The sequence below is a fragment of the Phoca vitulina genome, unplaced genomic scaffold (assembly GCF_004348235.1).
Source record: "Phoca vitulina isolate PV1807 unplaced genomic scaffold, GSC_HSeal_1.0 scaffold13, whole genome shotgun sequence".
In the NCBI taxonomy this organism is placed as follows: domain Eukaryota; kingdom Metazoa; phylum Chordata; class Mammalia; order Carnivora; family Phocidae; genus Phoca; species Phoca vitulina.
Window position 1 is genome coordinate 9,213,022 of NW_022589716.1, and position 26,762 is coordinate 9,239,783.

Consider the following 26,762-nt stretch of genomic DNA (forward strand, 5'->3'; position numbering starts at 1 on the left):
TGCTCTAACCACTTATATTCATTATACTGGAGGATCTAGCTGGAGCTATTTGGCACAAGTTTGGAAAGGAAGAAGTAGAACTATCTCTATCCTCAGATGGCATGATTTTGTATACAGAAAATCCTAAGACATCCATAAAAACACTATCAGAGAAGTTAGAAACAAGTTCAGCAAAGTTGCAGGATACATAATTAACATACAAAAATCAATTCTATTTCTTGGCACTAGCAAGACCGTATAAAAAAAATCAACTGGAAAGGGATCATAGACCTAAATGTAAGAGCTAAACTATAAACCTCTTAGAAGGAAACAGTAGTATATCTTTATGTCATTGTATATATCTCCTATCCTTTTACTTTTGAGTTTATGTCTTTGAATCTAAAATATGTATCTTGTAGACCACGTATAATTAGATTATGTTTATTTTTATCCATCTTCCCATCTTTGCCTTTTGATTAGAATGTTTAGTCTGCTTACATTTACTGTAATTATCAAAAAGTTAGGATTTACACCTGTCATTTTGCTATTTGTTTTATATCTGTCTTATATCTTCTTTGTTCCTCTCCTCCTCCATTTCTGCCTTCTTTTATGTTAAATATTTTTAGTGTGCCATTTTAATTCCTTCATTGTTTCTTTTAGCGTATTTTTTTACATATTTTTTATTTTATTTTATTATGTTATATTAATCACCATACATTACATCATTAGTTTTTGATGTAGTGTTCCATGATTCATTGTTTGCGCATAACACCCAGTGCTCCATTCAGTACATGCCCTCTTTAATACCCATCACCAGGCTAACCCATCCCCCCACCCCCCTCCCCTCTAGAACCCAAGACTATGGACTCTGGGAAACAAACTGAGGGTTCTTTTAGCATATTTTTAAAGTTATTTTCTTAGTGGTTGCCCTGGGAATTACAATTAACATCTCAATCTATCAGGTTCACTTTAATAGTATACAAAAACTTCACTCCAATAAAGCTCCAATTCTTTCTTCTTTTTTGTGCTGTTACTGTCTTATAAATTACATATTTATACATTATAATCTCAACATGGTTTTATAATTATTGCTTTATGCAGTTGCCTTGTAAATCAAATAGGAAAAGAGTTACAAATTTAACATATATACTGTCTTTTATATTTACCTATATAGTCACTTTTCCTAGTGCTTTTTATTTCTTCATATGGATTCAAGTTACTGTCTAGTGTCTTTTTAGTTAAGTCTGAGAGACTCCCTTTAGTATTTCTTTTAGGGTAGCTCTACTAATAACAAATTCTCACAGCTTTTTTTTTTTTTATCTGAGAATGTTTTAACTTCTTCTTCATTTTTGAATGATAGCTTTGCTAGACTTAAGATTCTTGGTTGACATTATTTCAGTACTTTGAATATGTCATTCCACTGCCTCTGGCCTCCACCATATCTGTTCATAAGTTACCTATTATTATTGAGAATCATTTGTACATGATAAAATTTTTTTCTCTTCTTGTTTTAAAGATTCTCTGTTTTTGCATTTGACATTTTGACTATGATATCTCTGTATATAAATCTCTTTGATTTTATCCCGTTTGGAGTTCATTGAGCTGTTTGGATGTGTAGATTAAAGGGTTTTTTCCATCAAATTTGGGAAGTTTTTAAAATATTTCTTCAAATATTTATTCAAAATCTCTTCCTCTTTTTCTCTCATCTCTTCCTGACATTCCTATTATTTGTATGTTTTTACAATTGGTGGTATCCCACATGCTCTGTTTTTCTTCATTTTCTTTCTGTTCCTCTGGGTAATCTCAATTGACATATCTTTTAAATTTGCTGATTCTTTCTTCTGTCAGTTCAAATCTGCTGTTGAGCCCTTCTAGCAAAATTTACATTTCAGTTATGGTACTTTTAAATTCTAAAATTTCTATTTGATGCTTTTAAAATAATTTCTGTCTATTTTATTGATATTCTCTATTTGGTGAGATATTGTTCTTGTACTTTCTTTTAATTCTTTAGGCATGGTTTCCTTTAGTTCTGTGAGCATATTATAACAGCTGATTTAAAGTCTTTTCCTAGTAAGTCCAACATTTGAGCTACTTCAGGTAAAGTTTCTGTTGACTTCTCTTTTTTCTGTGTATGGGTCATACTTTCATGTTTGATTTCACATATTATAATTTTTTTGTTAGAAACTAGATAATTTAAATAATGTGGCAACTCTTGAAATCAGATCCCCTACCACATCCCAGGGGTGGTTGTTGTTGCTTTTTGTTGTTTTGTTGTTGTTATTGATATCAGTTTGCTAGCTTATTTAGTGACTTTCTTGGACTAATTCTTTAATGTCTGTATACTTTGTTGTGTGCAGCCACTGAGGTCTTCATCTTAGTGGTCAGCTAGTACCTGGACAGAAATTTCCTGAAATGCCTTAAGTCATAAGTCTTTGATACTTTGCTAAGTATCTGTATGTGTGTGTTGGGACTCACCTTCAATGCTCCAACCGTTTACATTACTGCCTTAGCCTTCACTTCCTGCTTCACACAGAGCCTCAAAGTCAGCCAGAGCAAGAGATTAGGCTTCTCAGGTCTTTCCTGGGAATATGTACAGCCCCGAACATGTGTGTGGACTTCTAGGTTCCCAGGAATATTTCAGAGCTTTTCAAAGTCCCCTATAGATATTTCATTCCCCAGATTTTTCTTTTAAGTCTTTTGGCAATTTTCTTAATGCCCTAATGACATGGCTGCTTCAAGCAACTTGGATATTAAATTATTATGGCTGATTTTTTTCCATATATGCCCTAGGTAAAAGGCTCTTCTCACTGAGTGAGCTCTGGGTCAGATCAGGGAAGCCCTCTGAATGGGGATTTCCCAGGTTGCTGCCAGACAGATAGAAAAGTAGCAATTTGGGGGGGTGGCACTTTTTCAGGAGCTCACTACCACTGTGGTTCTACGGTTGCTTGTTTCCAAGGATATACCATGGAGGTAGGAAGAGGAATGGGACAGGAATGGGACAAGCTAAAGTGCAACAACTTTCACCGTTCTACTGAGATTCAACCATTTTTCTTGATTAACACTCCTTGGATTGTTGCAAGTCTTTGCTTAACCTGCTTTGCCAGTGTTCTCATTACTTTCATAGAGGAGCACATTTTGGAGGTCTTTACTCTGCCATTCCTAAAATGCTTCTCCTGTCAATGTGTTCTTAATATTCAAGAGAGCAGGTTCTTTTTAAGATTTTATTTATTTATTTTAGAGAGAGAGAGAATGTAGGGGGGGGGGGGGGCGGGGAGGGGCAGAGGGAGAGAGAGAGGGAGAGAAGCAGACACCACGCTGTGTGCAGAGCTCAATCTCAGGACCCTGAAATCATGACCTGAGCCAAAAGTCAAGAGTCGGGCACTTAAACAACTGAGCCACCCAGGCATCCCCCAAAAAGCAGGTTCTTATAGTCAAGTGCTCAAGGGCCATGGCTCAAATAATGAGACCCACAGACCCAGTTGGATACCAGTTCTGCTGGACTCTAGCCTTCCGAACACTTTGGGCTTTAGGCGCCGGGCTCAGGGTGCAGAGCTGCCTCTGTTCTACCCAGTTTGGGTCTGCTCCCACCTGGCCTGAGAGAGTGCCTCGATCTCACTCTCATACAGGCCTCTAAAAGAAAATAACTCACAGAGGGAACCGGAATCTAACCCACTAGTCCTCTCTGTTCTCATGGTCTGGAAGTCAGGAGAGCCCTGTTAAGGACATGCGTGCTGTAGTGGTAGTGGTGGTATCTCACATCAGATTTTCCTGCTGGATCAGGAATTCCTGCTGAAGATTTTCTGTGTGTTCCGGAACCTAATGAAGATGAGTGTCTTCCCTCGGGACTGGATGGTGATGAGACTTCTTACAAGCAAGTGAGTGTGGAAGGGCCCTGCACCAGCATCAACAGAGCTATTCTCAGACTAAGGAGAGAGAGAGGGAGTGTGTGTTTTGTGGCAGAGAGAGAAAGCAAGACAGAGATCGTTGCCAAGGCCATGGGGACAGAAAAGACAGGGTAAATTTGAAAAATGTTTGGAGGCTCAATCAGTAGGACTTGACCATTTACCATAAGTTCAAGATGAAGAAAGTGTTAAAGATAGTTCAAAATGGAGTGTTAAGTGCCTGGCAGAGATGTCATGGTAAGGATAGAAAAGGAAGGTAAAGATGTGAAATCATAATACCCAGAGAAGTCTTCTCCTTGAGGGAGGCCTGTTCCATGGACCACTGGCCTCTGTTGCTGTCTAGTTTCAGGCAGTTATCCCAAGCCCTCCTCTTGATTTGATTTCTGTTGTCTGCCAGACACTGCCTGCCTCCCACAGCTAGTGCTAATTATCCACCCAAGACCTGGCTGTAAGGCTCTGACCACTTCTGACTCCAGCAACAGAATTCACTCTTAGACTGCCCCCAGATTGTCTCTTCCATTCATATTTCTAGCCTGTGCTTCTAATTGGCAAACCAGACAAGTAGTGCAGGTGGTAAGGTACTGGCTCATCTGGTCTCCCTCCACTCGGGAGAAGGCCACTTGGCCTCCACTCTCTAGCCTGCTGCCTTCTCCCACTGATCTGCTTTCTTTTCTTTTTTTGAGGGAGAGAGAGCAGGGGAGGAGGGGCAGAGGGAGAGAGAGAGAATCCCAAGCCAACTCCACACCCAGCACAGAACCCAGTGCGGGGCTCGATCTCAAAACCCTGAGATCATGACCTGAGCTGAAATCAAGAGTCTGACCCTTAACTGAGGCACCCAGGCGCCCTGATCTGCTTTTTTGTTGGCATTATGCAGAATGTAGTGATATTATCTATGTTAGATATATTAGCAAGGTATCAGCATGGTTCCACTTTGTACCTTTTATAGGGCACTTTTTTCTTTTTTCAAAACTGCAAACATTTTATACAGCACAGAAAATGGTTATAACCAAAGTTGCACATGTTTTTTCTCTATTAGTGGATTTTCCATTTGACTCCCTCTTGTTTCTTTTTTAAGATTTTATTTATTTATTTGAGAGAGAGAGACAGAGATAACGACAGAGATAGCGAGAGAGAGCACAAGCGGGGAGGAAAGGGAGAAGCAGGCTCCCCGCTGAGCAGGGAGCGCAATGTGGGACTTGATCCCAAGACCCTGTGATCATGACCTGAGCAGAAGGCAGATGCTTAACCGACTGAGCCACCCAGGGGCCCTTCCCTCTTGTTTCTATCTCTTAGCTCTCGTCTGAGTACTTCAGGGCCCTCAGCCCATCCTACAGGAACAGCCTCTTCTTTTAAGGCTTGTACCTTTCAAATTTGTCACCTCCTGTGCCAGTGGACTAGTCTCTCTAATGCACTGTTTTTGCCTTGCCCCTCTTCTGCACCAAAGACAGGGCACTCAGTGTTAGACAAAAGCTCCTTTGCCAGGCACCAAGGCCCTCTGTAATCAAACCCTTACCTGCCTGTCCCACTTCATTTCCTTTCTACTTTAACCTGTGCCCTCGGCTCCAGCAAGCCAGCCTCCCATTGTTCCTTATATGTACCCAGGCTAAAACTGAGAGTGATATTCTAGACCAAAGGCTGAAAACAAATAACTTATAGATAAAAATAATAGCATGTGACAGCAGTAGGGATTTAATCATTATAAACCCTTATAATCAAGGAAATAATAAAATTATACTGTAAGTCCTCTGGTAGTCATACCTTCACTACCCAGAAGTTCTCAAAATACTAGAATCACTCTTTGAACTAGAAGAAATCTTAAAGAGCCAACTAATTCCCCCCACCCCCTGTTATAGGCAGGGAAACTGGGGCCTAGACAGCAGTTGTGCCAAGGCCAGGTAATGGCAGAGCTGGGCCTAGAACCCACTGATGTTCTATGGTGTACTGCCTACTGTGGGGCATTTCTCCAAGATCAGTTTTCTGTGAGGTTTGTGCCATCTATTCCTTTCCTTTATAGTCAGATGTTACATTAGAGAAAGTTGTACTCAAGACGTTTACTCATAGGTCGTAGATGCTAAGCTGTCGGATGCCATTAACCCCACCAACCAATGCCTTGTTCCCTTACTGCAGTATTATAGTCACTACTGTCCAGTACCTGTCTTCCGCACTGCACAAGAATTTCACAGAGACAGACTTTGACTTTAAGGTAGGAGCTCCTGAAATCCATCACTGTCTTTGTAATACACTAGAAAGCCAAAAAACAAGCTCACTGTTTTGTTTCTGGGGGTTTTTTTGTTTTGTTTTGTTTACTAAAAACAACCATTTTATTTTGCTCACAATTTTTCAGGTCAGGAATTAGAGAAGAACTCAGCTAGGTATCAGATGGGCGGCTGGGAGCTGGGGCAAGCTCACTGGTTTTTGCTTTATTAATATGTTCATAGTATTGAACCACTTCCAAGTTTGATAGTGACTAGGATATAACCTAAGAGCGCCCCTGTTGGAGGTGCTGGGAGCCAGACATCCGGGAGTAGGCTTTCTAGGCCAGAATCAACACTATGGGTTTCAAGGAGTCAAGAAAGGAAAAAAAAAAAAAAAGTTCTGTTTGCAAAGATACTTAAAAAGGAAAAAAAATCAAGATCTTAAAATTGTGAAATGAATTCTGTGCTACATCCATATATTTAGAATCTCTCTGCAGGGTTAAGGACTCAGGCTGTCACATGTTTTCTCTTTCTCTGACTCTCTAGGTGTGGAATTCTTATTTTAGCCTGGCAGTTCTGTTCATAAATCAGCCAAGCCTTCAGCTAGAAATCATCACTTCAGCCAAGAGGAAGAAGATTCTAGATAAGTAAGACATATGTCTCTTCTTCACCTCCCTACCACATGCCCAGATGGGGTTATGTTTCAGTGAGAGGCTCCTCAGAAGTCCACAAGGTTCTCACTGAGTAGCTTCCCAAGGAGCCAAGTGTGAGAGTTCAGTTGAGAGCCAAATGGCTTAGTTTGGGGGGAAGCATTAGAAACAGAGCTGAAGGGCTAACCTTACTGGGTTTGTAGCCCTGCCTTCCTGAACTTTCTCCCACTGAAAGCTGACTTCTGTGTTACTATTTCTAGGTATGGGGACATGCGTGTGATGATGGCTTATGAACTGTTCAGCATGTGGCAGAATTTGGGTAGGTCTTTTCTCCCTATCTTTCCCTTCCACATATTGCAAAGCCAAATAAAAAGTGACAAGACTAATAACTTCTCCCAGGTTTTATGGATGTTAATTCAGACCCAAGAGACCTTTACATATCTTTAACGTAACACCTCAGCCAGCTGGTACAGCACATGTGCACAGAACTCTTGGCAGGGAGACTTAGGCTGAGAAGCAAGACCCCAGTAACACATATGCACACCCCCTTTTTTGAGAACTAAAGTCAAAAGGAGAAGAATATAAAGGCTCTAGGAGTTGTTCCCGGCTTAAGAACTCATGCCGGTAAGATCTTCTGTGCTCTTCATGTCCCAGTGCAGATGTTGCGGGTTCAGAAGCATAGATCTTTTTTTAATTTTAATTCCAATATAGTTATCATACAGTGTTATATTAGTTTCAAGTGTACAATATAGTGATTCAGCAATTCTATACATTATTCAGTGTTCATCATGGTAAGTGTACAGAAGCAGAGAACTTGGAGATATTCAGCACATGAGCAATATTTTCATAAATATTGGAACACTTTTTGGGTCTCTGGTATTCAGACCACGCAGATCAGGTTTCTCACACCAAATGCATGAGGATTGCATGCAAGAAGGGAAGTACAGCCCCTAGGTGAAATTGATTTTAGCTCCCTTTCGTTCAGCAGCTTCTCTAACATCCAGTGCTTTTGATCTGAAATTGTCCGAGTGCTTGGTAGAATCCTTGGATTGCCCTGGTGACTAGGAGAGTCATCCTTTGGTACTATAGGCTTCTAAGTGGCTCTCAGGATGCTAGAAAAGCCGTTACTCTTCCTAGCTATTACTCTTTTCAACTGAGCTCATGACTCTGAGGCCTTAGGAATGATGGTTATAAAATCTTAGAATCCTCCATTAACCATCTCAATCACTAACCCTGGAAGCAGCAGACAAGGTATGAGGTATTCCTGCCAGTGAACACTAGGGCTTCTCTCCATGAGTAGGGATACATTTTACCAAGCAGGCTTTCCAGCTTCAGTACTCCTACACCCTGCAACCAGCATAGTCAGGGTATAGACTTTAACCCTAAACTTGACTCTGAAATTCCCAAGAACACAAGGTACTTACAAACTGTACCAAATACCAAGATTGGAATATGTAGAGTCAGCCTCAGGGCTAACATTTGCTTTCACGATGGAAGAAATAAAAAAGATGCCAAGTTTGCCTGATAAAGCCATTCCTGCCTCTTTTTTGTGTGTGTGTGTGGAAATGGCATTTTCTAGTCCTCAAGAACTGACTTTACTTGGCTGTAGCAGTCATTACACAGGCCCATACTTTTTCGCCTTTATAGTCTCCGAAGGACTGAAAGCAGATCTCTAAAAGATGGCTCACTCCGTTTCACCACTGCAAGGAAAAGTTCTGTCCCACAGTCCTCAGGACTGATCCTGCCTTCTGGGAACATGCCCCATATCTCAGGCCAGTCACAGGGAAACCTGCACCACCCACTTGCCATGGAAAGGCCTTATGAGAACGTTGGAGGATGTGCTGAGCTGGTCTGAGTAGATGTAGTGCCACCATCAGAAGTGCAATGTGAAGACAAGGGGCAGGGATGGGGAGGAGTACAGACAGAGTCCCCAAACCATTCTGTCCTAGAAGGGCTGTGCAGAAGGCTCCTGCTAACTCAGGAGGAGGCCTCTTGGGCACACATGAGCACAGGCAGTGAAGAGGCTCATGAACTTCAGGCCTCTAGCTGCTGGACCAGGGGCTGTGAACATCTTACCACTTAAATTCCTCTGCCCAGGGATAGGGCATTGTGTTTAAGCAGAAATATATGGATTTTCCTTGCTAAATCAACACTGAACAGGACAATCTGAACCTATAGGGTTACTCAGAAATCCTATTCTGCCTAAAGTAGTAAACTCTGTTCCTTGACTTTGGAATGATTTTCAGGTAGTTTGCTGCACCTCCCATAAATTCTTTGAAAAGGTAGTTTTTGCCTGTTGAACATTTGTTTTAGCTGGGCTGGGCCAGTTTCATCTATGAACTCTAAAGAGCCAAGAAAAAGAGTATCTCAGAAAGCCATAGTGGAGAGCTTGCTTTGTTCTCAGTTGCTTCCAGGGCATTTGAAAGTATGTACTGTGGCCCCACATGGGAAGCTTCCATAGAAGGAGCTAAAAAAGTATAAATTAATATCTATTGGGTTTTGTTGTTCAGGTGAACATAAGATCCACTTTATTCCGGGAATGATTGGTCCTTTTCTGGGTGTGACACTGGTCCCACAGCCAGAAGTGCGGAATATCATGATTCCCATCTTTCATGACATGATGGACTGGGAGCAGAGGAAAAATGGCAACTTCAAACAGGTAAGACAACACCTGGCAGTGTTCAGGGTGCTCTCCTCTGGATGGACCCCTTCTGCCCAGGCAGCTGATCCAAATGGCCAGACTGTGGTTTCAGTGGGAATGGGCTGTAGCTTGGCCATCCTGAATCCTGTTCAAGGGTTTTCCCTTACTTGCCAGCCAGAATTGATTTGTAGATTTTCTTTATGAAGTTAGAGGTCAGAAAAGAATCAGAGGAAAGGAATGGAACATCTTAGAACTTTCTGTTCGAGGAAAGAATGGCTTGAGACTATAACCTCCCAGCTTCATTCAGGAGAGGGCCCTAGGAGCATATTGCCCTTCCTCTCTGGTGTGTGGTCCAGGCATTTCTAGGACTAGAACCAAGACCAGATGACTTCTCATGGCTCAGGGTAGCCCAGAATTTCACAGACTCCTGCACGGAGGGGTGGGTCCAGGAGATATAAGCCTTTAGCTTCTGACTAAATAGCTTCAAGCTGTGCCTCTGTGCAAATCTTCTGCTACCTCTAAGGTAGAGGAGATGACCCCTGCCTTTCTATGTGTAGCTCCAGAGAACAGGACTAGGATCAATAGAGATCAATAGGGATCAGGTGATTTTAGCTAGTAAAAGAAATTACTTGCTAGCAATAGGAACTGTCCAATGTAGCTGGCCTGCTTTAGGGGATGGGGAGTTCCTCTTTACTGGTGATTCTCAGACACTCCCAGGAGGCCTCTAGGAAATTTCTGTACTGGGTTGGGGACTGTACCAGTTCCCCACTAAGCTCCCTCCCAACCCTGTGACTCTGGGATGAGCCAGTGATCTTAAAGTGAGTGACTATAACAGTGAGGAGCAGACCGGGCAAACAGTAATTCTTAAATTATTATTTATTTATTTTTAAATTTATAGAGTAAAATTCATTCTTTGTGATTTACAATTCTGTAAATTTTGGCAAACACATAGTCATGTAACCACCACTATTCTAAATTCCTAAAAATTCCATCTTGCTACCTTTTTGTAGTCAAACTTTCCCCCATCTTTAACCTATGGCAACCATTGATCTATTCTCCACCACTGTAGGTGGGCCTTTTCCAGAATGTTATGTGCATGGAATCATGTAGACTGTAGCCTTTTGAGACTGGCTTCTCTCACTCAGCATGCCATCGAGAGATTCATCCATGCTGTTGCATGTGTCAGTTTTTCTATGGCTGAGTAGTATTCCATTGCAGTTTATTCACCATTTGAAAGACATTTGCATTATTTCCACTTTTTGTTGATTATGAATAAAGCTGCTAACAAACATTTCTTTACAGATTTTTCTATGAATATAAACTTTCATTTTTCTTAGGTAAATATCTAGGAATAGAATTGCTGGATATCGTGGTAAATGTATGTTTAACTTTCTAAGGTGCTATCAAATTTTATTCCAAAGTGGCAATACCATTTTGTTTTTTTTTTTTTAAAGATTTTATTTATTTATTTGAGAGAGAGAGAATGAGAGAGAGCATAAGAGAGGGGTTAGGGTCAGAGGGAGAAGCAGACTCTCCGCCAAGCAGGGAGCCCGATGCGGGACTCAATCCAGGGACTCCAGGATCATGACCTGAGCCGAAGGCAGTCGCTTAACCAACTGAGCCACCCAGGCGCCCGTGGCAATACCATTTTGAAGTCCCAACAGCATTGTATGAGAGTTATAGTTGATCCATATGCTCACCAGAATTCGATATCATCTCTTTACGTGTTTATTTTAGCCACTTTTTTTTTAAGATTTATTTATTTATTTGAGAGAGAGAAAGAGAGAGAGAGGGAGAGCACAAATGGGAAGAGAGGCAGAGGGAGAGGGGGAGAGAGTGAATCCTCAAGCAGACTCCCTGATGAGTGCAGAGCCTGACGCAGGGCTCAATCCCAGGACCCGGAGATCATGACCTGAGCTGAAACCAAGAGTTAACCAACTGAGCCACCCACGTGCCCCTATTTTAGCCATTCTAATAGGTATAATAGTTGTATATCATGGTAATTTTAATTTCCATTTCTTTAATGATTAATGATGTTGAGCATCTTTTAATGTGTTTGTTTACCATCTTTATATCTTCTTTGGTGAAATGATTATGCAAAACTTGTGTTCATTTTTAATTGAGTTATGTTTTTTTATTGTTGAGTTTTGAGGGTTCTTTATATATTCTGGATGTCAGTCCTTTGTTGAATATATGATTTACAAATATTTCATCCCAGTCCTTAGCTTGTCTTCTCATTTACCACAAGCAGTGTCTTTCACAGAACAAAAATTTTTAATTCTTATGCAGTCCAGTTTCTATAGATCATGCTTTTGGGATCATATCTGAGAACTCTTTGCCTAACCCAGGACCACAGAATTTTTTCTCCTGTGTTTCTTCTAGAGGTTTTATAATTTTATATTTAGATTTATTAGCTATTTTGAGGTAACATTTGTATAAGAAGTGAAGTATGGGTCGAGACTTTTTTTTTTCTTTTTCCCACATGGTTGTCCAACACCTTTTGTTGAAAAAAATACAATTTTTTGTCAAAAATCAGTTCACCGTATGTGTTAGGTTCTCTTTCTGGACTCACTAGTCTTTCCATCTATGTCTTATCTCTTACCATTACCACAGTGTCTTGATTATGGTAGTTTTATAGTTAGTCTTAAAATCAAGTGGTGTGAATCTCCAAATTTGTTCTTCTTTTCCCCAATATTGTCTTAGCTATTCTAGTTCCTTTTTCTGTTAAGTCTCAGAATTAGCATGTCAATATCTGCAGAAATTCCTGCTGGGATTTTGATTGAGATTGCTTTGTATTTTACAGATCACATTGGAAAGAATTGATATCTTAGTAATGCTTAATACTTCTAGTCCATGAAGGCAATATGTCTCTCCATTTTTTTAGGTATTCTTTTATTTCTTTCATTAATGTTTTATAGTTTCCGCATATAGATCTTGTACATGTTGTTAGATTTATATGTATTTCCTATTTTTTGGTGCTGTTATAAATTATTCTGATTTTTAAATTTTATTTTTTAGTTATTTGTTGCTAGTACATAGAAATACAATTGTTTTGTATACTAATATTATTTTCTACACCCTTGCCAAACTCACTTATTAGTTCCAGAAGGTTTTTGGAGATTCCCTGGGATTATCTATTTAAATAATCCTATCACCTTCAAACAGAGACAGTTTTATTTCTTCCTTTCTAATCTGTATGTCCCTTCTTTCCTTTCCTTTCCTTTCCTTTCCTTTCCTTTCCTTTCCTTTCCTTTCCTTTCCTTTCCTTTCCTTTCCTTTCCTTTTTTTTAGAGAGAGAGTGTATGTGCAGGTGCAAGTAGTAGGGGCAGAGGGAGAGGGAGAGAGAATCTTAAACAGGCTCCACACCCAGTGCAGAGCCCAATGCAAGGCTCAATCTCACAACTCTGAGATCATGACCTGAGCCGAAATCAAGAGTCAGATACTTAACCGAAGGAGCCACCCAGGCGCTCCTTTTTTTTTTTTTTTTTCTTACCTTATTGCACTGTCTAGGACCTCTGGTCTGGTGTTAAATAAGAGTGATGAGCATGGACATCCTTGCTTTCCTCTTAATCTTCAGGGAGAGCATTTGGTGTTTCACAATTAAGTATGATGCTAGCTCTAGGTTTTTTATAGATGTTCTTTATCATGGGTAAATAGAGTTTAACATAAGAATCCTTTTTTGGAGTGTGCAGCTCTAATGCCTTTATTTCTTTGGGAAATAATAGCTTTAAACAGAAAAGAACTGTTGCTTTTCTGTGTTGTCACAGCCTTCTAATTGTACAAAATTCACAACTGCCTGATGAGAGAACCTAGTTACCAGAAAGTAGATGGCATTGCAGAACTACACCATGGGTCATCTGAGTCTGTTAAAAAAGGGGCTAGGCCATTACTACTACTGAATAAAGAAGGTTACCTTTGTGGAACACTAACTTGGAACTCATTTGTCTCACACTTTAAGACTCAGCTGTTAAACTATGTTCTTTCCCTCATTAAGACTGCCGTGGGGCACCTGAGTGATTCAGTCGGTTAAAAGTCTGACTCTTGATTTCAGCTCAGGTCATGATCTCAGGGTTGTGAGATTGAGCCCCATGTCGGACTATGTGCTGGGTGTGGAGCCTGCTTAAGATTCTCTCTTTCCAGGGGAGCCTGGGTGGCTCAGTTGTTAAGCGGCTGCCTTCAGCTCAGGTCACGATCTCAGGGTCCTGGAATCAAGCCCCACATTGGGCTCCCTGCTCAGCAGGGAATCTGCTTCTCCCTCTCCCTCTGCCCCTTCTCCTGCTAGTGCTCTCCCCCGCCAAATAAATAAATAAAATCTTTAAAAAAAAAAAAGGATTCAAGGATTCTCTCTCCCTCTCCTTCTGCCCCTCCCCCTCCCCCAAAAAAGACTATTGTGAATAATTGATATCTAGCAAGTCATGTAAACCTTGTTATCCCTGGTTAGAAAAATCTTGCTGCTGCTTCCCTATCAGATATTTTAAAAGAGTGGTCTACTCTTTGCATCCCCCCCTTTCCACTTCCCACCCTCCTATCCATCCAGTCTAGTGTGTATTGCGTACCCACTTCTGTTGAAGCTGCTCTCTTCAAGATCACCCATAACCTTCTAATCACCAAAATTCAATGACATTTTTGTCTTGATTCCAATTGTGCTTTCCACAGCTTTGGCTCTGTTAACTATTCCCCTACTTCCCACCTACTAACACTATTTCTTCTAATTATAAAAACAGTAGTTATTTAATGTAGAAAAATTAAAATTATACTAAGCTATAATGAAAAAAAATTTTTTTAATTTAATTTTATTTTACTATGTTATGTTAGTCACCATACAGTACATCATTAGTTTTTGATGTAGTGTTCCATGATTCATTGTTTTCATGTAACACCCAGCGCTCTATGCAATATGTGCCCTCCTTAATACCCATCACCGGGCAAACCTATCTCCCCACCCCCCTTCCCTCTAAAACCCTCAGTTTGTTTCTCGGAGGCCATAGTCTCTCATGATTCACCTCCCCCTCCAATTCCCTCCCTTCATTTTTCCTTTCCTTCTCCTAATGTCCTCCATGCTATTCCTTATGTTCCACAAATAAGTGAAACCATATGATAATTGACTTTCTCTGCTTGACTTATTTCATTTAGCATAATCTCCTCCAGTCCCAACCATGTTGATGTAAAAGTTGGGTATTCATCCTTTCTGATGGCTGAGTAGTATTCCATTGTATATATGGACCATATCTTCTTTATCCATTCATCGGTTGAAGGGCATCTCAGCTCTTTCCACAGTTTGGCTATTGCAGACATTGCTGCTATGAACATTGGGGTGCATATGGCCCTTCTTTTCAGTACATCTGTGTCTTTGGGGTAAATACCCAGTAGTGCAATAGCTGGGTCATAGGGTAGCTCTATTTTTAATTTTTTGAGGAACTTCCACACTGTTTTCCAAAGTGGCTGTACCAACTTGCATTCCCACCAACAGTGTAAGAGGGTTCCCCTTTCTCCACAACCTCTCCAACATTTGTAGTTTCTTGCCTTGTCAATTTTTGCCATTCTAACTGGTATAAGGTGGTATCTCAGTGTGATTTTGATTTGAATTTCCCTAATGGCTAATGATGATGAATATTTTTTCATGTGTCTGTTAGCCATTTGTATGTCTTCTTTGGAGAAGTGTCTGTTCATGTCTTCTGCCCATTTTTTGACTTGATTATTTGTTTTTTGGGTGTTGAGTTTGAGAAGTTCTTTATAGATCTTGGATATCAGCGCTTTGTCTGTAGTGTCATTTGCAAATATCTTCTCCCATTCTGTGGGTTGCCTCTTTGTTTTGTTGACTGTTTCCTTTGCTGTGCAGAAGATTTTTATCTTGATGAAGTCCCAAAAGTTCATTTTTGCTTTTGTTTAACTTGCCTTTGGAGATGTATCTTGAAAAAGTTTCTGTGGCCAATGTCGAAGAGGTTACTGCCTATGTTGTCTAGGATTTTGATGGATTCCTGTCTCACATTGAGGTCTTTCATCCATTTTGAGTTATCTTTGTGTATGGTGTAAGAGAATGGTCGAGTTTCATTCTTCTGAATATAGCTGTCTAATTTTCCCAGCACCATTTATTGAAGAGACTGTCTTTTTTCCATTGCATATTTTTTCCTGCTTTGTCGAAGATTATTTGACCATAGAGTTGAGGGTCCATATCTGGGCTCTATAATGAAAAAATTTAATCCGTAATCCTACTATACTAGTAACTTGGGGGGGGGGGGGGGGGCAGGGTATGTCGTTTTTAGACTTTTTTTCCATACATCGAGGTTTTTAAGTTAAAAAATGGAGTCATTGTGTATATTGGGGTTTCGGGGACCATTGTGTATATTGACTTTTAATCTCCCTTTTTTAGTAGCACCTTGTCATCACATTCTCTTGCCAGTTAATCCTCCTCGGTACTATGCTGTCAGTTTAAAGGCCACAGAGTCTTCCACTGCATGGCTTAGACCACTATGGTTTTAGTCAGGCTCCTAGTTTTAGAAACCTAGGTTCATTCCAGATTTTTGTTGTTAAAATTACAAAAAGACATATCCATTCTTAATTATTTGCTTAGGTAAACTTCTCACCTATAATTGCTAGATCAAAGAGCAAAAAGCCTTCCTTAAGTTTTTACAACACCACTTCTCAAAATGCTGCTGTCCACTGATGTCTCAGACTGCAGGCCACCCTCTCTGTGTGCCCTGTCCCAAGCACTGAGCATGCTGAGCTGAGTCAGCTGTTGTTCCTGCCTCTTCTTTCAGATGATGAGCTAGCTCTTGGGAACCCAGAATGGTACCTGAGACATGCTAGATTCATGGAGATTAAAATCAAAACTAACATTCATTGAACACTTCCAAGAGCTAGGGCACAGGGATACCAGAGAGGACTGTTAACCTCTGTTACTGCTTCATAAGAGAGGAAACATAGACTGAGAGAGGTAAATATCTTGTTCTGAAGTAGGCAACTGGTTGTCACAGGACAGATGTTTGTTGAATGAATGGGTAACAAGGTGTCACTTGTCACTTCAGGAATATTGGGTCCATAGTATAAAAGTAACTATGCAAACCTGAAATTGTCAATATTACCAATTATGACACGATATACTTGAAGAACTTAGCATTTCATTTGACTCAAATACATTGGTTTTGTATACATTGATCTTCAGCATTCCATATTTTGGATTTCTCAGTTTCTCCTAATAACTTCTTCCTTTATCAGCACTGCAGAGGGTGATGAAGTAATGTCCCCATAGCCTTTGATCACCAGCTCCTTTGCCTAACACAGAAGTTCTAACACTTGACTAGGTATCAGAACTACCTGGAGGGCTTGTTTGAAACAGATTGCTTCTCTCCTTCCCAAGTTTCTGATCCACTGGAGCCTGAGAATTTGCATCTATTTTTTTTTTTTTAAGATTTATTTACTTATTTGACAGAGTGAGAGAGAGCATGAATGCATGCAAGTGGAAGGAGGGGCAGAGGGAGAGGGAGGGAGAGAATCTTAAGCAGGCTCCACACTCAGTGGGGCTTGATCTCACGAGCCTGAGATCATGACCTGAGCCAAAATCAAGAGTCAGACGTGTAACCAACTGAGCCACCCAGGTGCCCTGAGAATTTGCATTTCTAATGACATCCCTGATGACTGATACTGCTGGCCCAGGGACCCATTTTGAGAACTCCAGGAAACTGCTGCACCCATGTGTGCACTGTTATATTTTCTGCTGCTCCAGGCCCCCTCCCCTCCTTTGCCCTGTTCTGGAAAATACAATCTACCTGTACCTGCATGTGTGAAAAGAGATCCCTTGTTATAACAGACTCTTCTTCCCCTGGGGGGCTTGTGGCCAGCTGATTGCTCCAGTAAGACAAAACAAGATTTGAACTGAGAATGAGAGACCTTGGCCTCTGGGCTTGGCTCTTCCTGATTTTACATGACCCCAGGCAAGTCCCTGCTGAAGCCTCTTCTCCACACAGAGAAAGACAAATGGCATCCATCCCTAAGGACCCCTGGTCTCAGATTTTCTCTTTTCTCTGAAAGGCATATTCAAGCCACTGACTCATCAGGCCAAACGTAAATGTATGACAGTCTCCATCCTGGCCACATAGCAGGCCACTATAAACAGGACCGTGTTTATTCATCCATTCTCATTTTCTGCTGAAGGGATTTCAGAAGCCATAATTGCCTTTGATGAATTTCTTAATTCAATAATTTTTTTTTTTTTTTTACTTCATTGCCTTAGGACTCTTTGGCCCTATGTGAAGTGAGAAAATGCTTCTGTTACAGCTCATTAAAAGCAGCCATGCCATTTTTGTTTATGTGAAGTATCTGTATAAATAATACCACAATACGACATTTTTTTTTACAGTACCACATTTTAAAGGCTAATTAGGGGTTTAAAAGATTTTTATCTCACATCACTTACAACTATTTTCTCACCTCAGAATAAATCCAGGGAGGCTGATTAGAGAAGTGGCTGAGCCCAGCTGACTGCCTTGCAGATCCATGGGGTAGGAACGAGTACAGTCTTTCTCCTCACAGTGTAGGAGTCCAGTAACAAATGCGAGGGCCCCAGTGGTGAGACCGTGGCAGAGGCAGCAGCCCCAGCTCTTTAGGTCCTCTAGGGACAAACAGTGGAGCATTTTACCCTGAAGGAGAATCTCTGAAGGAAAGACTCATACCTTGCTCAGCTCAGAGTCATGTCAGCCATTACAGTGAGGACTAGCCCTGCAGCAGGCTTCCTTTGTGACTGGCTGACTGGAGGGTAAAGTTCTAACCAAATGTATTTTACTCACACAATTTCTTTCGAATGAGCATTTTTTAAGAAAAAAAAATTGGGGCACCTGGGTGGCTCAGTCGTTAAGCGTCTGCCTTCGGCTCAGGTCATGATCCCAGCATCCTGGGATCGAACCCCGCATCAGGCTCCCTGCTCCACAGGAAGCCTGCTTCTCTTTCTCCCGCTCCCCCTGCTTGTGATTCCTCTCTCGCTGTGTCTCTCCCTGTCAAATAAATAAATAAAATCTTTAAAAAAAAAAAATTGACAAAGGCCTTTTTTGGATCCAAAATACTTTTCTTTCCAGGGAATCCTTGCCTTTTGCCCCTAGACTGGGAAAAGAGTATCTGAGGTGTGTAAGTTCCAACTTTTATTTAAACCACTCGAGTAGAAGGCCTTCTTAATCGGGAGAGGCAGGGTGGTTTCTTGGTGCTGTAGATGAGATCCTGCCTTCTCTAGGATTTATTTGGTACAAGGAAAAAAATCAGGAACCAGTTCCCCACCATCCTCACTTGTGGCAGGAGTTGGATTTCCCATCCTTCCTCTGAGGTCAGCTTGGGTTTACGAAGTCTCTGCTTCCTTCTAGGTGGAGGCCGAGCTGATTGACAAGCTGGACAGCATGGTGTCAGAAGGGAAAGGCGACGAGAGCTACAGGGAGCTCTTCGGCCTGCTGTAAGCTGTTTCAGCCCCTGGCACCCCACGCTGGGGGAGGGGGTGAAGTGGGCTGATGAAGGGTGGGGGTGCAACCCGCACTGGGCAGGCTTCAGAGGGTGGGTATCAGGAGAGACCTGGGTCGTTCCTAGTCAACAGGAAGATGGCATTATGGCAGCAAGCTCTCTCAGGGATTGCCATAGTTGAGTAAAGAGGTAGAGACAGGCGATAACTCTGAGCACTTAGATTTGCTGATAGGAAAAGGGTCATCCTATGTCTTCATAGCATGCACTGTATCCAGTTGGGCAAACAGCCCATGGGGACTCAGTGAGGGCTCAGTGTTGACATTTCTAAGAGGAAAAAAGTTAAATCCCTGGTTTGTAAGATGGTACAATCAGCTTGGAAAAAGCACTACCCATGGGTATTGTGACTTTAACAAGTTGTACCCACTCTCCAGGTCAGTTTCCCTGTTTGTGAAATAGGTGGTTGTACTGAATGATGTCAGGGGTTCTCCCAGGTCCACCATTCATAGCTTCTATCTTGAACTGATGGAGGCCAAGAGACTTTACAGGACTTCCACAGGGGGCTAAGTCCGAAGGAGGGACTCAGGGGAACCATGGTCCTTCTAGATAAATAGTGATGTTGGACATTTTATCTTCCTAAAGAACAAAATCTTAAGACTCTTACAGCTATAGAGTCCCTTCCCATCTTACTCATTATTTCCAGCTTTAATATTTTTCTTTTAGTGCCATTTTGAAGACAAGCCTCTAACGTATTTTTCCAATAATAATACTGTACATTTACTTAGAACTTTACAGTATACAAAATGTGTTTGACATTTCTTACTTAATCCTCACAACATACCTGTGAAGTGGGCAGGGCAGAAATTATCCTCATGAATAGAGGTGATAAAACTGAGCTCAGGGAAGTGTTATCCTGCCCTCAGTTGAATGACCAGTGAGAAGCAAGTCTGTGGGGGGAAGACACAGATCTTTCCATTTCAAGAGGGGTAATCTTTATGCTATATCCTGCCCACTCTGTTCCTTGATGAGCCACACAATAAAATATGAATTTATTTGAAATTTAAATAATTATGATTTGTGAAAATGAATCCATACTTTAGTATTGTTCTTTTAGCTGAAGATGTTTCTAATTGTGGAAATAATGCAGAGAAATCTCTTCCTAAGTCACTAACAGATGATTTTACTGCAAAGGAAAAAGCACACAAATAACTTGCATTTACTAATTACCTGACCAAATAGTGTTTCATAAACTCTTCTAAATCATGTCTGAGAGCTGAAAGTTGCTGAGAACCATGGAGCAGCATTTCCCAATTTGTGTTTTGGGGAAGATAATAAGTGGATCATGGGCTAATCAGTTCAGAAAAGATTCAGTTAAAATTGAACAGGCCTCTGTATTGTAGGACTTCTCAAAGCCTACAATACAAAGAAAGTTGTGAAATCTCTCCAGCGGGAGTGTGACCAGCACTTCCCAGGCTTGTTTGCTCACAGACACCTTTCTCAGTCCTCCAGAACAGCAGGGCTGTATAGAATAGTTCGGGAAGTACTGACACAGTGGCTTCATCCGCACAGCTCAGAGGCCAGAGCAATGGTGCTGCCTTCTCTCTCTAGTAACATGGGTCACGTGGGAACCCCTCACTTTCCCAGAAGCCTCGGCTCAGGCCACACACTGTGTGGAGAAGACCATCACCATCATGGCAGCATGAACAGCAGCCAGGCTGGGCCTCTAGCTGGGTCGGCCATTCCAGGTGACTTTCACGACTTTCAGGGAGTGAGGGACAGTGTAGAAAGGAATCGGGAGTGAGACCTGAGCCTGGGCTTATCACTGGAGCAAGCAGAGAGTCCAGGTCATCATCCCCTAGGAGAGATCTGTGAGAAGGCAGAGAAGCCAGAGGCTGCCCTGAGGTACCAGGAGCATGGGCTGGCAAATGAGAAAAGGACCTAGGCATTTAGCTCCTGGCTCCAGTACGTTTCACAGGGAATCATGCCCTGACAGTGGAGATGACTAGGTCTAGCTCCTGGATTCACTCACTGCCTATCCTACTGGACCCTCAAGACTAGTTGGAACCTTTTTCTTGGTTTACGTGGAAAGGTTAGTTTGTATGTTTGCTGAGGATGCCTCTTGAGCAGTGATAGAGGTCGACGGCCAACTGCAAAGCCAGGTCCATCCTCAGGGTTCTCACTCAGCTGCTGTTTCAGAACCAACCTCACAGCATACACCTAAAGGGCTGGGGCTTTAAAACCCCTTCCTCAGTTCATTGGCATCCTTAGGAACTTACACAGGAAAATGGAAAATATGCTCATCTGTTCCTGCCAGTTCAGTAATCACCTTGTCTTTGCTTTCTGCTGCATGGAGTAGAACCCAGCTGTTTGGGCCCTACCCCAGGTAAGACTGCAGTGTGGTAAGTCTGCTGTCTCCAGATCCATCACAGGCCCCATGGGCTCTGGGACCTCAGTCTGGTGCCCAGGGAAGGCTCATGAATTGTATATTGTGTTTGTTTCCCCTACCCTCCTACCGATAGCCTGCTGGAGAAGGTTGAACAAGAAACATGGCGTGAAACCGGCATTTCCTTTGTGACCTCAGTCACCCGCCTCATGGAACGCCTTCTTGACTACAGGTATCTTCTCAGGCACCTACCTACCTGACCTTCTCTGATCAGGATACTTTCCTCAGCAAGGACATCCCCTGATCTTAAAATTGAGACCATGGGGCCTTTAGGGGGAGGACTGTTCTGGTTTTGGGTGCCATCACCAGTCATTAGGAAGCTACCAATGGCCAAGGAAAGAGAAGGAAAGAGCCTTCTCCCAAGGGTGGGCCAGGGTTTCCTGGGATCCCTCGTAATATGTGCCCCCAGGGGGCATCCCAGGGACATGTAGCCATCTGACTTTCCATCCAGAAAGGTTAAGGATCAGAGGAATGGGCACAGCAGAGCAATGCAGGAAACAACAGTAGGTCCTTTGTGCAGATGTTCCTGAGGGCCATATGGCAGGTGGGCAGGGAAATGTCACCTGGTGCAGAAGTGGGACTTTATTGGACATCCAGTTGGTTTTTCCAGGGACTGGGGACCCTACTTTTCCATGCCTCTATTCTTTGCCTGAAGTCTACTTATTTCTGTCCCTTGGTCCTGGTCATGAATAGATTAGAGGAAGCAGACTGTGAGCTCAGAGATCTTTATGCTGTGTTCAGTCTGAGAGTTCATGTAAAATTAGTTTTTTCATGAAGTCTTGCCTTCTGTCATATCATGGCTTTTGAATTACTCCAGAAGTGGCAGTGAAGCCCCTATTGCAGGCTTATTCTCTCAGCAGAGTTCATGTGGTGGCTAAGGGTACCTTTTAGGAGCCTAGAGGGTTAGGGAATGAAGAAGAATGACAGAGGGAACCCATGGCCAAGCAATAGTTGTCTCCTCTGTGCTATAAGATGTGCAAACGCCAAGAGAGAGCACCTATGTAGCAGGAAATGAGGGAGTTTAGGCCACCTCTGGCTGCTGCTGAATAGAGGGTCCTGCTATGCCAAGACTTGTGCTTTGCAAAGAAGACTCAGGTGTCCTGTGCACTAGCCGGGCATGGGAATGGAATTCCGGAGAAATGGGCTCACGTCTCAAGCATCCCCTTTTCCTGTAGCACAGTTGTGCTTGTGTGAGTTTCAGTCCATTTTTCCTGAGCCTTATGAGGTCACAAGTGGCCTTTTGGGGACCCCTTTTAGAATAGTGGACTCCTTTGCTCATGCCACATCCCCAGCCTTTTCTGCAACTGCCATCAGACAGGGAAGAAGGGTGGACAAAATTCTATAACTTCCCCCTCACTGAAACGTTTACTAAAGGTCAGCTCTATTCACTGTGGCCTACCAGAAAGAGCTGAAATTAATTTCTTCGCCTAGTTCTAGCTGCCTGTTTGATTTTTGTACCTACCTTGTACAAACAACTCAAACTCATGGCCAAAACCAATCTCATTCTCTTCTATTTCTTGTCTCAAGAATGGTTCCTAAAAAACAAAGTTCATACTCTTTCACATGGCATCAAAGCCCCTTCATAAACTGGGCTTTGCCCACTTCTCCAGCCCTGTCCCCTGACAGTCCCCACTAGCCATGTGCACACCCTAACCTCCTAGCGTTGCTCCTTGTTAATGCGAAAGGAAACGCCGCAATGCTTATGATGGCTCTTATCTATTAAAAATGTACCACGTGCTCTGTGCTTTACAAACATTGTCTCTAATCCCATATGCAGCCCTGAAGGGTTATCCTTGTTTTTATCAGTGAAGAAACACCATTGGTATGGAATGCCATTGCTAGGATCTGAACCCACATCTGACTCAAGAGCCATGACCTATCCCCTCATCCATGTTGTCACCACTCACATCCTTCTCTTCAGGCTTCTCTACATGTTGTGTCCTCCCAAGAGGGGCCTTTCTACCAAGCCCCATCAAGGAGGCTTTCCCAAATAGGAGCTTACCTGGATCTTTGCACATACTTCTTTCAAAGCATCGGTCACCTTGGATGATGATCATTCTTCACCTTTCTGACTCATTCAATTGAAGAGAATGGCTCCCTGAGGACAGGGACCTTGTCCTTATCTCCTTGGTCCCCTGCAGGAAGTCTTGATGGTCCTCTGGCACGTATATAGTACATATTGATTGATGGGAAGACCATGCAGGAACCAAGAAGTCTCTTCAACCCCAGTGCGGTTTAGTTCATCAAGAACCTACTAAGAAAATAGTTGTTGACAGTTAAATATATACACATTGATTATACAAATAATTAATAGGTTTACTCCAGAATGAGGTGAACCTAGAGTGTAAGACTCAGTTTTAGACTAACATGAACCTCCTCTGAGTACCTCTTCAACTAATGTCTTCAGCTTTTGTGTGAATGATACTCTATGTCAGTTATAAGATGTTCACTGGTGGCTTCTGTATTTCCCAGGTGAGGAAGCAGAGCCCCTGGGGTTTGGGGGTGAGGGGAGTGGTTTTCAGTGTCCTGGAATATGCAGGGACAGAGCTAGAGTTGCCAAGCCCTTGGGGATTTAAGTGGAACCCTCCATCTGGAAGAGGAACTGGAGATTATGGAGCCTGCCTTTCTCAGGCCTCTCCAGTCTCACTAAGGGCTGCCCTGGCCCTGGTCTAGGTCAGCACCAGCACAATGCTCACAGCCAGTTGCTTCAGAAGCCTCCTTAGGAGAGTCTTCCCTATTCATCCTCCAGAGAAAGAGTGCAGGAGAGCAATGGCTGCACCCAAGTCAGAAGCTTTAAAAGGTGTCCTCTCTGTTGAGTAGCCACACAGAAGAGAAGAGTCGGTTGTTAGCATTACATGGGAGAGGCGGTCATAGCGCACAAAGGTGTGTAGGGAATGCCCCTGGTATCAACGGGTTGAGGCCAGTGCTCTTCTGTTTAATTGACTTGGCAGTAAAGTTCTAGTTATGGCCAAACAGAAGGTGATGCCTGGTAAGTGTTTCAGATGCTTTCTAGGAAAAAACAAACCATTTAATGCCAAAGTAGCTAGTTGAGATCTCACTGCCCTCTCTGGGGCCAACTTATTGGAGAGACAGATGCCTCCTGCCACTTTGTGTGTTGCTTGTAACAAGTTGACCATCTGGCCCTCCTCTTGAAAAGTCACAGCATTTTCCTGTCCCTGCTAGCTCCAAACGACAGACTCTGCAGTGGCATGTGCAGGACCCCCATGTCTGGCTACAAAGGAACCAAATGCCTATGACTGATAGGGAACCCAACAAGGAGGACCTTGGTTCTAAATCCCACATTGCTGCCAACCTGATAGTAACCCTCCATAGAAGGAAGGCCACTTGACTTTGTGGAATACCATGAGAGTTGTGAGATTTTTCAGTATTCCTTTCTTTCAAAGAAGTCATCCCTCTGGAAGTGGGATTACAGCTGGGAAGATGGGGATAACTGAGTTTGTCAAATGATCACCCAGAGGTTCAGCGACTTGGACTAGGGCTCCTGACTCCCAGCTGTGATGTTCCTCACGGAGCCCCATGCCTGTCAATGGAGCAAAGCCAAGACACTCTCTCCGCCTGATCTTAGTGTTCCATAAACCCGCTCATGCCGCCTCTCCCTAACCCACGGCTGCACAAGGAACTGTATCTATACACTAGAGCAGCAAGGGCTTCCACAGAAGGAAGCACAGCAGGCAGATGGGACTCTGGCTGTGTGTACAGGAGGCTTCTTGCCGGATTCATCAATCTGGTTCTCCTTCTCCTCTGTCTCCTTGTGCCAAGCCTCTGTTCCTTCCAGAGGAGCTTAGTTTTGACCTCTCTCTCCCTAGGGAAGGATCCATCCTCAGTGTTTCCATTGTTCTGTGTCTCACAGGCCAGCCCTGACCCCTCCTACACCCAACCCTGCCCTGCTCATCTTAGCGTGAACACAGCCCCAGCACTGGCTGAAGCTACCCCTAAGTCAGAAAGAAACTTCAAACGTGTGCTTCCCACTAGTGCACAGGAAGGACAGCATAGGGAGAAAAGCCAATGAGGCAGTAACATGACGACCATGCCATGGTTGCTATAGTCACAGGGTCCTGAAGCTAGGTCCCTGGAGTGGAGCATCTTGGCTTCTGTTGAACATTATCCTACAAAGGGAACTTTCCCTATCAGAAAACCTCTGTGCCTCTCCTTCTGAGGACTTGGGCATTCAACATTCTCCTTTACTGATACCCTCTTCTGTGCTGAGGCTATTGGTCGGTGCCACTTTATGCCCTAATGAACGATGTGGGCTCTACACTCTGCCACCAGTTGAACAGAGATCTTTGAACCCTAGAAGTGGTTCCAAAGCTCAGAGGGAGCTCCCTGTACAGTCCCCATCTGTGGAAGCATTTTCTGTTGGAGAGCATCCTAATTTCGGGTTTAGTCATACTAACGCCTCCGTGACCCTGGAGTTCTCTGCTTTGTCCCAGAGGCAGCACTTCATGCCATGAGACATTCATTTGTGTTCTCCCATCCAGGGACTGCATGAAAGGAGAGGAAACAGAGAATAAGAAGATCGGCTGTACTGTTAACCTGATGGTGAGAGGACACGGGCCCTTCCTCGTATCTGCCCAGTGGAATGGTTTCTGTCCTACGTGGTGCTGGCCTTGGCCCTTCTACAGTGGCTGTTAGGCTAAGGGTTTGAGTCAGGATATCAGCTCTGTCACTGGTATCTTGGAGACCTGCACCTCATCAGTCACATTCCCACTTGGGAAAGGAACGACATGAGCTTCTTTGGACAGAACTCCACCCTGTCCCCTTGGCAAGGTCCAGTCAACCTTGACATACCTAATTCCCAGTCTGCCTTGGCACTCTGCCTCTTCCTCACTACTTAGGATGCCCACAGATCTGCCACTGGCCCCACCACACCTGGGGAGCAGGTGTGCCTTCTGGCTGGTCCTTTCTCTTTCTGGTGCCAGGTGCCTCCATGCCTGCCCTCCTTCTCCTGCCCAGCGCACCCAGGGCTTCGGCCAGCTGCCTGGAGCTCAGGTATGGCCACTACAGGTGGAAGCCTCTCTCATCTTGATGTGTATTTCCTTCTCTCTTACAGAATTTTTACAAATCTGAGATTAACAAAGAAGAGATGTATATCCGCTACATCCATAAGCTTTGTGATATGCATTTGCAGGCTGAAAACTACACAGGTGAGTGGAAGGGGGACAGCCATGCCTCCTCCTGAGGACAGACTGGACAGGGATGCACAGCTGGCAGAAGAAGGCTCTGAGCTGGTGCCTGCCAGACCTTAGCAGAGTGGTGTGGCCAGTGCGGCGCCCTCACCTCACTCCTTTCCCTCAACTCTTTTCTAACATGTGGTGGAGAGAAGGCAGGCAGAAATTCCCCTTGTGCCGTCACACCATGTCCTCTGCTGTCTGAGGCTGTTCTGTTCTCTCCTTGCCTCCTATCCACCAACTCTGAGGCCTCAAGGGTAACCTCCAAATTCTGATGTGCTAGGTTCAGAGCACCCGAGTTCAATGTCACTCTCCATGAGCAGAGCCT

The 26,762-nt window shown here is 43.2% G+C and overlaps 1 protein-coding gene across 4 annotated transcripts in view; it reads left to right on the forward strand.

Annotated features, from left to right (window-relative positions):
- The window catches only part of DOCK3 (dedicator of cytokinesis 3), a 571,728-nt gene that overhangs the window by 511,737 nt on the left and 33,229 nt on the right, over positions 1-26,762 (forward strand). For all 4 annotated transcript variants that reach the window (XM_032411365.1, XM_032411366.1, XM_032411368.1 and 1 more), the window contains exons 28-37: positions 3,760-3,854; positions 6,009-6,084; positions 6,623-6,723; positions 6,987-7,045; positions 9,237-9,385; positions 18,715-18,800; positions 21,159-21,185; positions 21,322-21,417; positions 25,745-25,805; positions 26,317-26,410. In XM_032411365.1, the coding sequence (XP_032267256.1) occupies positions 3,760-3,854; positions 6,009-6,084; positions 6,623-6,723; positions 6,987-7,045; positions 9,237-9,385; positions 18,715-18,800; positions 21,159-21,185; positions 21,322-21,417; positions 25,745-25,805; positions 26,317-26,410 (844 nt within the window). The remainder of the gene's footprint in view (positions 1-3,759; positions 3,855-6,008; positions 6,085-6,622; positions 6,724-6,986; positions 7,046-9,236; positions 9,386-18,714; positions 18,801-21,158; positions 21,186-21,321; positions 21,418-25,744; positions 25,806-26,316; positions 26,411-26,762) is intronic.